General features: G+C 35.0%; 1 protein-coding gene across 3 annotated transcripts in view; it reads right to left on the bottom strand.

The window, feature by feature from the left end:
- Nucleotides 1–1,946: 1,946 nt before the first annotated feature.
- SKAP2 (src kinase associated phosphoprotein 2) overlaps nt 1,947–12,683 on the bottom strand; it is a 274,043-nt gene continuing 263,306 nt past the window's right edge. For all 3 annotated transcript variants that reach the window (XM_063667455.1, XM_054495186.2, XM_063667456.1), the window contains 2 exons: nt 4,958–5,059; nt 1,947–4,524 (listed from right to left, as the gene is read on the bottom strand). In XM_063667455.1, the coding sequence (XP_063523525.1) occupies nt 4,967–5,059 (93 nt within the window). In that variant the 3' untranslated portion in view covers nt 1,947–4,524; nt 4,958–4,966. The remainder of the gene's footprint in view (nt 4,525–4,957; nt 5,060–12,683) is intronic.

The raw sequence follows: 12,683 nt of genomic DNA, 5'->3' as shown, positions 1-12,683 counted from the left end.
AGGCGACAGCTAGAATGCTTTCAAGATCAGATGCAGAAAAGGCTTCTCTGATATTACCCGAGTGGAATGCAGGGCAGCAGTGATTTGGGATGTTTCACTGGAAAGTGAAAGTAGATCACTTGCCCCAAGCTGCCCGAGGAGGCACCTGTGCCCCTTATTTGAGGTCACAACACTGAACACAAGGAAAGAAAGGAAGGAAACATCTAAGGACAATGTACTACAACTCAACTTTCTTATTATTCACAATCTCACTCAATTCTGTTATAACAATAAAATCCAATCTACTTGTTCATAGTATTATGGGATATACTAACTGTATAAAGGTATTTTCTCTACCAGGTTTACTAGTTAAGCTCTTTTCTTCTTAAATCTCATGTCTTGAGATATTGTGGGGTGCCAAATCAGTTAATTAACAAATATTTACTGGATCCACACCATATAATGTGTACCATGCTGGCAATAAATAATATGTTTGTGTATAAGTAATGGTAGAACAGATTCTACTAGCAGACACAAGAAAAAGCCCCCACCATAGCATTAATGAAATGCCATTCCATGCTACTGTGATCATATAATTTTTAAAGTATTTATCTCATCATAAAATAGTATGCTATCAGGGGTTCTAACAGATATTCTGGAAGAACTCAACTATAAAGCAGTAGGTGTATAATAAACTGGCTAAAGCTGAGATATCTAGAAATCTCTTGTTCCCAATCCAGAGGATAAATTGTTGTGCATTTGAGTATATATTAAACTTGTATAATAATATTTTAACAATGTAGTACTTATTTGTTTCTCTGTATTTTTGAATACTAAGTATATTACTGATAAGATCATATTCATCAAATGTTTTTATTATATATATATATATACAGTGTACACACACACACACAAAGTATTCTTTCAACCTTTGAGTGAAGCTGTGTTTTCCATGCCTTGATCATGTTTTGATCTCCACTCTTCACCACCTCTTTCTTTACCATATGGATTGCTTTTCAATAGTCATGAACCTGCTGAACTCAAGAGAAGCAAAAGTGATCTCTATATGGTGTGTGTCTATAACTCCAACAAATGAAATACAAATGACTGATTTATCTGAAATTTAGAACTTTAAAAATTCTCACAATGCTTCACTCAGTCTCACTGATGAAGTTCAAGCTCTTAAACAACATGTATATTAGGGTTAATTTTCTTCTAACAGCTGAACTGCATATCTGAATTCATAATATCTAGCTCAGTCTATTTTAAATTATGACCCTGGATAGTACCAGTCTATGAATGAGTAGCAAGTAGTAGAGTGCAGAAATTACATGAAATTGTATAAAAAGTAGAAATCATAAGAACTAAGAGTGAGCCTTTGTACACATTTAAGAAACATTTGAATGGATGCCCTACTCTTTGTGCAAGGCTATATTCAAAGTGGTTGTGCACTGATAGCAAAAACTGAAACAAAACAAAACATGAAACAAAAACAAAACCCCATATATATAGATTTCACCTACACATGGTTGAAAAGTGATTTTTTTTCCCATGGTCCTATAATACTTTATGTAATTATCTGCAATTAAATTAGCACACAGTAAAAATACTCAGCTTACAATAAAATAAAGTATTCAAAACAATTGCTAAACTAAACGACTTTCTTTTTCTATGAAAGAAAGTGTCATATGCAGCAAAGTGGCAAAAATAGAATGGAGTGAGCTGTGTGAAGCGTAAATCCTAAAGCAATGAAAGTCATTTGTATTATCCTTACTTCTTTGAATAAATTCAGATGACAGCCCTATTTCATTTCTTCATTCAGTTTGGCGGCCAGATGGCATTAGAATCATTTACTTCACCTTGTTGTGCTTAATTACTACAATCAACACACTATTTTCCAAATTAATCATAACAAAGTAATTTCATTAGTAACACAGCAGGCTGTTGAATTATTAGCATTATAACAGTTTGCAAACAATTAAACTTTATTTGAACCTTAAAAATTTGCAGAGTGGAACATTATCGTAAGATCTAATGGCAATAGAGTACAAATTCAGTACAGAGCAAATAATCAAGCAAAATGCTATATAAAATATGACTTACAATCACCTTTGAAAAAAATTAGCTCTCTAACTGTTCACAGAAAAACAAATAAAAGCTAAGCAAACATAATGAGACCATAGCAATTAGCATATTTTCTAACAAGCCATGTTGTTTAAATTCATATTAATGATATTATTATGATCTTGAAGAGTATGTGATACATTGTCAAGGGTGTAAAGAAAACTTTCTCCCTGGTTTGTACACAAATGCTTTCATCAAATGAATATAAAGCAGTCATGAATTGAAAGTAATGATTATTTGTCCTGTCACTCCAGTTTTAAGTCTTTTCATTCCTTTCTTATGTCTCCCACCTATATTCGAGTTTTAAAAGAACAAAGGCTGGTGGAGTTCTGAACAGAAATAACACCTTATTTCTGTATTGTCACTGTTCACGAGACTATCTGGCTTGGAACTGTTGGTCATCAGTTGGCAAAGGACTCCCTCTCCTGGATTAACTGTAAAAGGAGGCAGAAATCTAAATGCTTTCTATCGTGGGCGAGTTTGTGCCGTGGGGGAGGGGTTTCAAGTGGTTTTGTCTGCAATGAAAAGCTGCTGCCATCTACTGGCCTAGGACTAAAAACTTCTTTTCAACCCAAAGCACAAACCCAAATCCACAAAGGCTACATTGTCATTGGAAACAACGGCTTTTGCTTTTCAGCTGCTCAAGTTTTGAAAACCAGTCCATTAAAGTCGTCTTTGGTTGTCTAACTTTTGCCAAGATGATTTCAGTCTATTTCAATGACACTATATGAGGAAAAGGTAACAACTGCACAAATGTAATTTCTGAAAACTTTAACTTCACAATGTCTCTCTATATAAACTTGTTTACTCGCAATCCCTAAAATCAAATTTCTTTTTTTTTTTACATTTGAGATTGGATGATCATGATATTGAGGGGATGATGGTAAAACAGACCCTCTCAAACACTGCTTATAAACAGTTTTACACAAATAATGGAGATTTTAAAATATTACCAGCTCAGATGCATGTTTAGAATCTTTATAAAGCAAAGATATTGAAAAGTTCCATAAAGATAATACCTGATAAGTAATGATTCAATATTAGGAGTTTATGTGTAGTCCAAATAATTATCTAACCAGCAATGCATTTTGACGTATGTTAAGGCTACATTGGTATCTCATAGGCATTTTAAACACCTCTGATTTCAAGTATACATGAAAAGGTAATTATACGATTGTACAAATCTTGCTCAGGCAGCACAGAGTGTAACTCAAATGTCAGGCTAACATTACCTTTCTACCCACCTGTTGGTACATGCTACCACTGGGATTTCTACATTCTCCTCTGCAAACCCTTCTTTTCTTTTCAGTGCTCTGAGAAGTATATAGAAAAGCCTTAAATCTGCTGTTCTGCAGTGGGATATAAATAGCATAGCAATAAGGCAAGATAAGAGAGTGCATGGTTATGCCTTTTTACTTTGAGAATACAAGGAGATTCTGTTTTTTTTTTCTGAGATGGAGTCTCACTCTGTTGCCCAGGGTGGAGTGCAGTGGCGCGATCTTGGCTCACTGCAACCTCTGCCTCCCTTGTTCGAGCAATTCTCGTGCCTTGGCCTCCCAAGTAGCTGGGACTGCAGGTGCACACTACCACGCTTGGCTAATTTTTAGTAGAGATGGGGTTTCACCATGTTGGCCAGGCTGGGAGATTCTTTATACCATTTTGTTAGTGGTAGGATGGTATTTCTTATGAATTTTTTGTTTCATTAAATTTAAACAAAAGAACAGTAGAAAATGTTGCCAGGCCCATCATCGCACCAGGATATTTGTATGGTAAAATGCTTTGCACGAGTCATACTTCTGGTATGCACTTGTATTGCAGGTGACAGCACACTGCCATTTGCAACTTTATCATTTTTTCTTTCTTGTGGTTGTATTTAATAGGAATTAAATGTGTGAAAATAAATAATAACAATAAAGTAATCTACAAAGTTTGAACATTCTTTAGCATTCTTTGTTTAGCAACCACATTCTTTAGCATCTACCAAAAAAACTTGCATGATACATTAAATTTAAAATGCTATGAAATTATACATTACTCTCTAAAAATAATTGATGTCCAATGATTAAGAAACATTACAACTCACACCAGAAGTAGCAATAGTAGCCTACTATACTACAGTAGACTATATGGTACGTATAAAATAGTGATGAATTCTTCACACAAATCAAATGGGTAAATAAAAACTATAATTATTTCTTTGCAAAATAGCAACAGGTATAACTTTACTGGTTGCATCTAATTTACATTAATATCCTCTATTTAATTTCACATCAGAGGAATATTTTAATGAGCGACTGCATAAAATAAGTCAAAGACAAGTAATGTTTAACAAAACAAGGAGAGGTTAGGAGCCGTCACCCGTGCTTTCATGATGCTTCTAAATCCAAAGCATTTGCAGACAAGCAGAAGAATTTTCCTTTTCTGCAGGAGAAAGGGAAAGCTGCATTTTAATTTTTGATTCAGTTGAAATTTGATTTTTCCTGCTTAAAAAAATTACACTTTTAGCCAAGGAAAAATGTATTTTTACTCAACATTTTGTCAATTCAACTCTTCAGAAAGGCCATAAAAGTGGTATTTTACTGAAAAGGAGGAAGTTCGGGAAAACAGCTGGTTACTATCAAAGGAACTTTCTCTAAATAATCTATTCATTTCCAAAGTAAATTCCATAAAGTTTTTATTTAAAAAATTCTTATTTTAAAAATTAAACCAGATCAAACAAAACAAAAAAGATTTGGGGGCACAATCTTTGTGTTATCAGAAAACTCTAAAGACTTTTAAAAAGGCAAAGACTCATAACGAAGAGACCAAGAGAACATATGAGCTACCACAGAATATTGGATTAAAATGTACTTACCCAGGACTCTCAAATATCATACATCTCCATTATGTAGGCTTTAGGCACCAAGCCAATGGCTCCCTTCATTTCTCCTACCCACCAGCCATATCTATTGTATTCCTAATTGAAAACAATATGCAATATTAACCTTTAGACTGGTGTAAGTACAATGTCGTTTGTATGCAACTTCTTAGAAATGTTATTTCTATTTATAAAGTTAAAAGAGCTTGAGCTGCAAATGTAAACATTTTCATCTTTTTGTTTCTGGACACTTTAAAATGCTGTTAGGCAACGATTTAAATTAAGGTATAACACAAAGCCTGTTTATCATTGGGCACGGAAGACAGAAACAATCACTCATGATGAAAACCTAGAAAATGAAACTACCTCAGGAAGCCTTCTCTCGGGGACACACTATCTCTCTCCACAGAGCCTGGGGACACCTTTCATGTGTAAGAGGCTATAGAAGGTTAAAGCCAGGATCCTTAAGCTATTATATTTGCCTTCAAGAAGCTTATCATCTAACAAGGATAAAATAATTTTTTTACAATAAACTACTTATTTCTTAAACTTACGTGACCTAAAATGATTTAGAATGTTGATAGATGTGTGCCCCTTCTTAAGAAAATCTAATATACACACTTTAACAGATAAATTAGAGAATACGGAAACACTAATAATACCAAAAAACTGCTTAAAAAATAATTCACAAATAGGTTCCTTTAAAATAGTTTCCCTAAGGCATTTATTATTCCTTTATTATTGACCATAAACTACCTTAGATAAAGGATAGGTAGAAGGAATTTAAAGGTGGTGTTAGAGTCACCCTTATAGTGGAAGATCAATAGAAAATATCTCAAGTTATAAAGGCAAAATATTAATCTAGCTCTAAAACAGAGTGGTTGATGAGTCACTTCTGCATTTACTTTGCAACCTGAGATAAACAAACCTATGCCTCCTTTTCTCCCACTTTTTCCTCCTTTGACAGATACACCACTGCTTTAGGCATTGTGAATACTCCATAACCGGTCTCATATGTCTGCCAGATTGACTAATGTATTTTTATCTCAAATTTATTTATGTGTAGTGAGATACAAACAAAGTAAAATGAATTTCAAGTTTCAAGAATAATATCTTCCAAAAGCAATACTCTTCACAAGCATTGTAGTGCTCAAATTTAATTTTTCATATAAGATAAATTTTTAAAATCAATCCCAAAAGTAATTTAATAGGTTATGATTTTCCAGCATCTGAGTCATAGATAAATGTGCATATGTATATTGAGTTATACGTGGGGAGGGAATGTTAATACTAGTACAGACTTAACATTTGTATTGATTAGTATGCTATTGACCATCAGAAAGGAAAATTATGCAATTCTTTAATACAAATGTAGCATTACATTAGAGTGTATGTATTGATATGTAGTCTATCAATAGAGAGATTATAGGATAAAATCCATAGGCACTTTTTCAAACAGTGGCAGTATCAGGATTAGGTTTATTGGAAGAACAAAGTGGAGGGGGAGCGGGGAGAAAAGACCACTCCTGCTATTGTTATTCTTTTGAGGGCACAGCTCTGGCTTGTGAGGCAGTAAACTCAAGATTTTAAGTTTTAAACTTTTAAAGTTCACTGATAGTGTGAACTTAGTGGACCAAACTGTCTAAGCAACGAGGATACTCTGATGCCCAGAACCCAATGATGGCTATAATCTATGTAGGACATATTTATCAGAAGAAAATACTAACTTACTGAAAGTCATGATTAGCAACGATTATATCTTAACAGGTACCTAATAAAACTGCCCTTTTCTATTTTTAAGGCAATGAATACAGCTAAAGCCTAATGCTTAACAAAACACACGTACTTAACGTTCCACAGACTACTGTAAGATTTCAAAATGGATAATTAACAGGGTAGGTCTGAGTGTTAAAGCTCTTATTCAATGCCAATATAAGATTTTTTAAACTGATTATTTGGAATAAGAAAAGGAACTAGCTCCCTGCTCCCCAATGACAGACATAGAAAACATTCAGTGAGAGGACGTATTATTGGCTTAAACTTGCTTCCAGAGACTGGCCCTCACTCTGAGGGTCAATGCTTAGATTCAAATTACAAGCCAGAAAGTTATTACTTTATAATATTCTACTTTGGTGATAGTCTATGCTATCAACTAAAGGCATGTTATCATTTTCAAAAAGCTACTCACACCCAAATTTAAGAAATTAGTTCCCAAGAAAGCACATCAACAAGGGCAGACTTCACAGTTGAGAGAATTCTGTGCTATGGTAGAACAGGAAGATTTATTAACTAGAAAGCATAGTGGTAAACAGCAGGGAGGAGCTTCATCAACTACAAACAAATCCCTTAAAAGTAACACTCTAGGGAGAAAAAAGGTTTAGACTAAAATAATCTTAAATGCTTCACTTAATTTAAAATAATTGAAAAACACAGGAAACATACACTTCATAAAAATACTCTAAAATATCAGATTTAAATCAGAAAAGTTAAAACTAAAAACCAGAATATTACCTTATATTTGTAAAGAATTGCAAATTATATTCCTGTTTGAAATTAATGCATTATGATCAAATATACTGAGGTAAAAATACAGGAGGCAAATTTATGGATTTACACTGCAGCCATTAGAGTATGTTGACAAGACTGCAAATACAGGAGCTTTTTACTTTTATCATTACCATTCTCTGTATGAGCCTCCTGAGCAACATGATTCCCAATTAAACCATTTGCAGCCTATAAATTGGAATAAAAATGCTTCTTGGAGTACAGTATTCTAAACTTTGGCCTGAACATTCAATATCGTACAAGGTTTCCTTCTGAAAAAGAAAATCTGCCTGTCTATGCCTTTCCTCTTTTCCACCCCCAAACAAATGTGATTATGAATGATATATTACTTACAGTGGAAAATAATGCAACCGATACAATGTTGTTTTGCAGTCCACAAACTAATTATAGTATTGTTCTATAAAGTCACAGGTGGATCATTTAAAAAACAAAAAGGAAAACTCTCAAACTTTATCTTCTTAGCAAACAAAAAATAGACAATCCATACCAGGCTGTTGTCTAAATCTTTGAAATGTTAGGAAGCATCATGTAATCTTTATGGAACACAAGGTCTCAGGTACAAGGAGGTCTGCCATCTGGTATCCTTCACTTATTCAGCTCTTAACATCAACTGAAATGCTAACATAGGCAAGTGACTGTACTTCAGGAGGACTGATAGAATAATGAAGAGTCCTTTAATCTACAGGAAACCATTCTAGTCAATTTATAAGAAATATTGCATCCCTTTGTAGGACGTGTAATTATTTTCTATTAATCATGTGCTATAAAGCTACATTATGCGGTTATTCTGTTATCACTAGAAAGAGGCCTGCAGTCAGCTTCTGACAATGTTAGGTAATTACTAACACAAAGCTGCTTTCTCTTTCCGCAGTAATGCTATCAAGATCCAGAGGTGTAGTGATGCTTATTGTATAAAAATAGTACTCAAAAGAAATTCAATATCTGCAAAATGGATGGCTTCAAGGCAAAATGTAGTGTGGCAATCAAAGAAGCAAAAAAAAGCCAAACTTGCCCAGTAATCCGAGAAAATAGTAGTAAGGCAGTAGTGAATGCTTGTGATCTAACTCCCATGTTTTCAATTTTCATACCATTATAATCATTTTATTTGTTTTATTTTGTAGTTGAAATTTTAGTCCCCAATTAATATTTATTGAGCAGTAAGAGTGACTAGGTAAGAAGGCAGGAAAAAGGACTAGTTATGATAAAGTGAAACAGAGACTTTATCCAACATAATAGTAATATTTACTCATTAACTAAATCTTCTTTCTCTGCTGGAATATTATTTTACACTTAAATAAGGCCCCAACATTTACTTAAATCTTTTTCAGCACCAAGACTGTCATTTATTGAGTATGTTAATCCGCTTTCTGCCAATGATATGGTAAAAGAATGCTGACTTAACAGAAACCTGAAACATTAAAAGATTTAATAATGTACTAACCCTTTCAGAAATTAGTTACCGATGTGTTTGAAAGCAACAGGTGTTTGCAATGTTAAAAAAAATTTTGTGTCCTTTTCCAAACATATATCTGTGCTTCAAAACACACCAGCCTTTTGTGAAATTGAAAGTAATTTTATTCACAAAACATAAAATACAGCAAGTTTAAGAACCAATGGACTTGACTGTTGTTTTCCAAGTATTCTGCATTGTGATATCTTTATTCATAAACACTGTAATACTATGAAAACTAGATACCTATTTAAAGTGTATAAATACTTTCATCAAGGCTACCTCTTTAGTCTCTTTTTTATTAACTCTGATTAGAAACTTTGTAAGAATCCTCTCATTTCTCATACATCCATCGTTTCAAAAGGTTATCTTTAAAATGCACAACAGGAACTGTACAACCTCGGTGTTTTACTATTACTATCTACACATTAACTACTTGAATCTTAGATTCCTAACCTGTTAAATGAGGAAACTGACACAATCTCTAAGGAACTCCATGATGTTTGAGCACCACCATTCAGGAACCTGATTGAAGACACTAAGTTCCCCAGTGGTGCACGGAGATCAATCTCATTACTTTGTAATTTACTTTGCAGGTGTGACTTTGAGTTCTTTTAATTCAAAGAATTACTGTTTTTCCTCCTGGCACTGTATACTCCATTTTTAAAGCAAGAGAGACAAAGACAAGGAAGCTGACAGTAAGAATTTAATTCTCATAACAAATTTTAGTTTATATACCTGAGTCATGCTATAGTTAATTCCAATTTCTACAAAGTCGACAGTTACAATACCATAGAGTAAAACCTGACATTCAGACTGATGATTCGCAGATAATGTTAGGCAAAGAAGATCATGTCATGCTCAGTAGAGAGTGACTTTCGTATTCAGTGTATGGTATTTTACCTACATGACGCTATTAACTGTTCTCAGGTCCACCCATTCCACTTTATGCTCACTGGCACCACTAATGCAGGCCTTCATCACCTTGCCCTGGATTACTGCATTATCAGTGGTGCCTCTCTATTCTTCCCAGGAACTCTTTTCATCAGTTTACCCTGCTGCTCAAGAACTTATACTAACTCTCCACTGCATTAACTATAGACTTAACTTGTTCCCACCCTGCTGGCAACCTTTTCCTGTCACTGTTGTTGCTGGCACAGTACAACCTTCTGCACTACACTCATTCTACCTCTGTATGTAGTGCTCCCTTCCCAGAGACATCTCCTCTACCTCAGCCAAATCCTATCCAATGACTAAGACCTGACTCAGTTGTCACGAATTTTTCTCTGAATTAGCTATTTTATACCTCTCATTTCAAGCTAAGCATTTATTCCTCAGTAGATTTTATGTACATTAGTTTTATTCCTTCAACTAAAATAAAGTACAAACTCATTAAGATCAGAGGAAGGACTTACACTTAATCTGTATGCCTCCCACTGCAGGAGATATAAAAGATGTTCCATAAATAGGTACTAGATGATTAAATAGACTAAGTCTTCATTTTGGATGATACACCAGTTGACTATCCTAAATATTTTCTTAAGAAATGTAATTTCCAATAGTAATATATTTTCTTTTGTGTATATTAGGCATAGTTAAAGAATTGTAGTAGTGACGAACCAAGCATTTGTTCTGAAGCATTCACATGTAGCTGAGTGGGCGATCTGAAGGAGCATGCTGTTCCCACCTGTGGCAGGCTGTTGCCACTGTGTTTTCAAATGCACTACATGGGATGTGCCTTGTCTAAAAAGCTTAAATCCCATGTGCAGAAAGGAACAGGGACCAACTAATTCCAGTTCTTGGAAAAAATGAATTCAGTTTAACTTACTTGTAAGCACTGAAAGAAGTTAAGACAGAATTTTGCAAAGGCAAAAAAGAGTATGACAGGTAGAATGGAAAATCTCCTGGTTTTTTCAGCTCCTTCTTATCTTCTCAGAAGATACAGAGTCTCATCCTAGCTCTGTTGCTAACTAGATTTGTGACTTTGGGAGATCCCAAAGTTTCTTTAGGGATGTTTTTTTGTTTATATTTATATTCTTCATTGAGACTCTACAATAGTGCACTTAGGTACTTAATATATATCAATAAGTCTAATTATTATACATTTGGACCCTCACAGAATTCCCTTTATAAAATCTTTTATTATATTTACTATGAAAAGTTTTTGTTGAGGCCAATACCTGCCACTTATGCACTTATTTATATAAAGTTGTTGAGGCCAGATATTCAGGGCAGATTCTAGAAATTCATGTAAGAATATTTAAGTAGCCAGTGCTGGGAAAAGCCAAGATCCTTCCTGTATGATGAAAAGAAATTACTAGCTCCCATCTCTCCCTTTTTTGGTTTGGCTGCCAAGGTGGAGGTATAACCGCAGAAACACCACTGTCTTTTGAGGTCTCTATAGGAGTGGTCCATTTTTCCTTTGGGCTTTTCTTTCTTTTTCCCCTATTATGTTGAGCCTCGATTTCTTTACCTATAAAGTGAAGGGCTAGCACTAAGGTCCCCCTCACTCTATGATCCTATCATTCTAAGTTCTTTTAAGAAGTCAGGATTATTTCCTGTTGTTAACTGTATTTTGGTAAAAGCATAGTAAACATCTATCTGCCATACTGTTAACATACTGGGATACAAAAATACTTAAGACACAGTGTCTACCTCAAGAAGTTCAAAGTTTAGACAGAAAGCCAGAGAAACAGGTAATCATTATATTGAATGTTAGGTAAGAGAGGGAAAAAGTTTGTAAAAAGAGAAGCAACTAATCCTACAGCAGGATCTGAGAGGCTTTACATAGAAAGTGACAGCTGGGCTGAGACTCCAGAAGGAATAATGAAAGGAGCAATACATGGCAGGCGTGAAGGCCTGCAGAGATAAAAGAATGTGCTGTGTTCAGGGAAGAGTAAGTAGTTGAGAGTGTGGTTAACACACAAGGTACAGGCGAAGATAAGGGAAAAGTGGTGTAAGCTGCTATAGAAAAACTAGCTTGGAAACATCAGGTTGATTTGGTTTCTCATAGGGTTTCTCTGGCTGCCTACCATTCTCCAAGGTAAGGAAAGAGAAGTGATTCTGGCCAGGCGTGATGGGTCATGCCTGTAATCCCAGCACTTTGGGAGGCTGAGGCGGGAGGATCACCTGAAGTCAGGAGTTCAAGACCAGCCTGGCCAACATGATGAAACCCCATGTCTACTAAAAATACAAAAAGTAGCCGGGCATGGTGGCAGGAGCCTGTAATCCCAGCTACTTGGGAGGCTGAGGCAGGAGAAATGCTTGAACCCGGGAGGCAGAGGTTGCAGTGAGCTGAGATTGCATCACTGCACCCCAGCCTGGGTGACAGAGCAAGACTCTGTCTCAAAAGAAAAAAAAGAAGTGATCCTGAATGACTGATGTCTATTGGCTCTATGCTCCCCTTTCATCAATACGGCCATCCACCCCTTTCCATAGCACAGCCGTTCTTCTAGGTTTTATATGTAATAGACACAGAAAATAAGCATTCATATTTGTTAAATGAATAAACTCCATTTATACATAAAGTTCCAGTTCAAGTTCCATTTCCTATGAATCTTTCCTTCCTTACTTACTCCAGTATTTACTGACTTCCCTTTCTTCTGGGATTCTCCAGGACTACAACACTCATACCCTACATTGTGTTTTATTGCTATTATCTATTTTATGCATTGGTCTTCTCTTCGACTTAATTGCAGTCTCCTTGAA

The sequence above is a fragment of the Pongo pygmaeus genome, chromosome 6, assembly GCF_028885625.2.
Source record: "Pongo pygmaeus isolate AG05252 chromosome 6, NHGRI_mPonPyg2-v2.0_pri, whole genome shotgun sequence".
NCBI lineage: Eukaryota > Metazoa > Chordata > Mammalia > Primates > Hominidae > Pongo > Pongo pygmaeus.
Note: the sequence above shows the minus strand (reverse complement) of the source record. Positions and strands in the feature narration are given on the sequence as shown.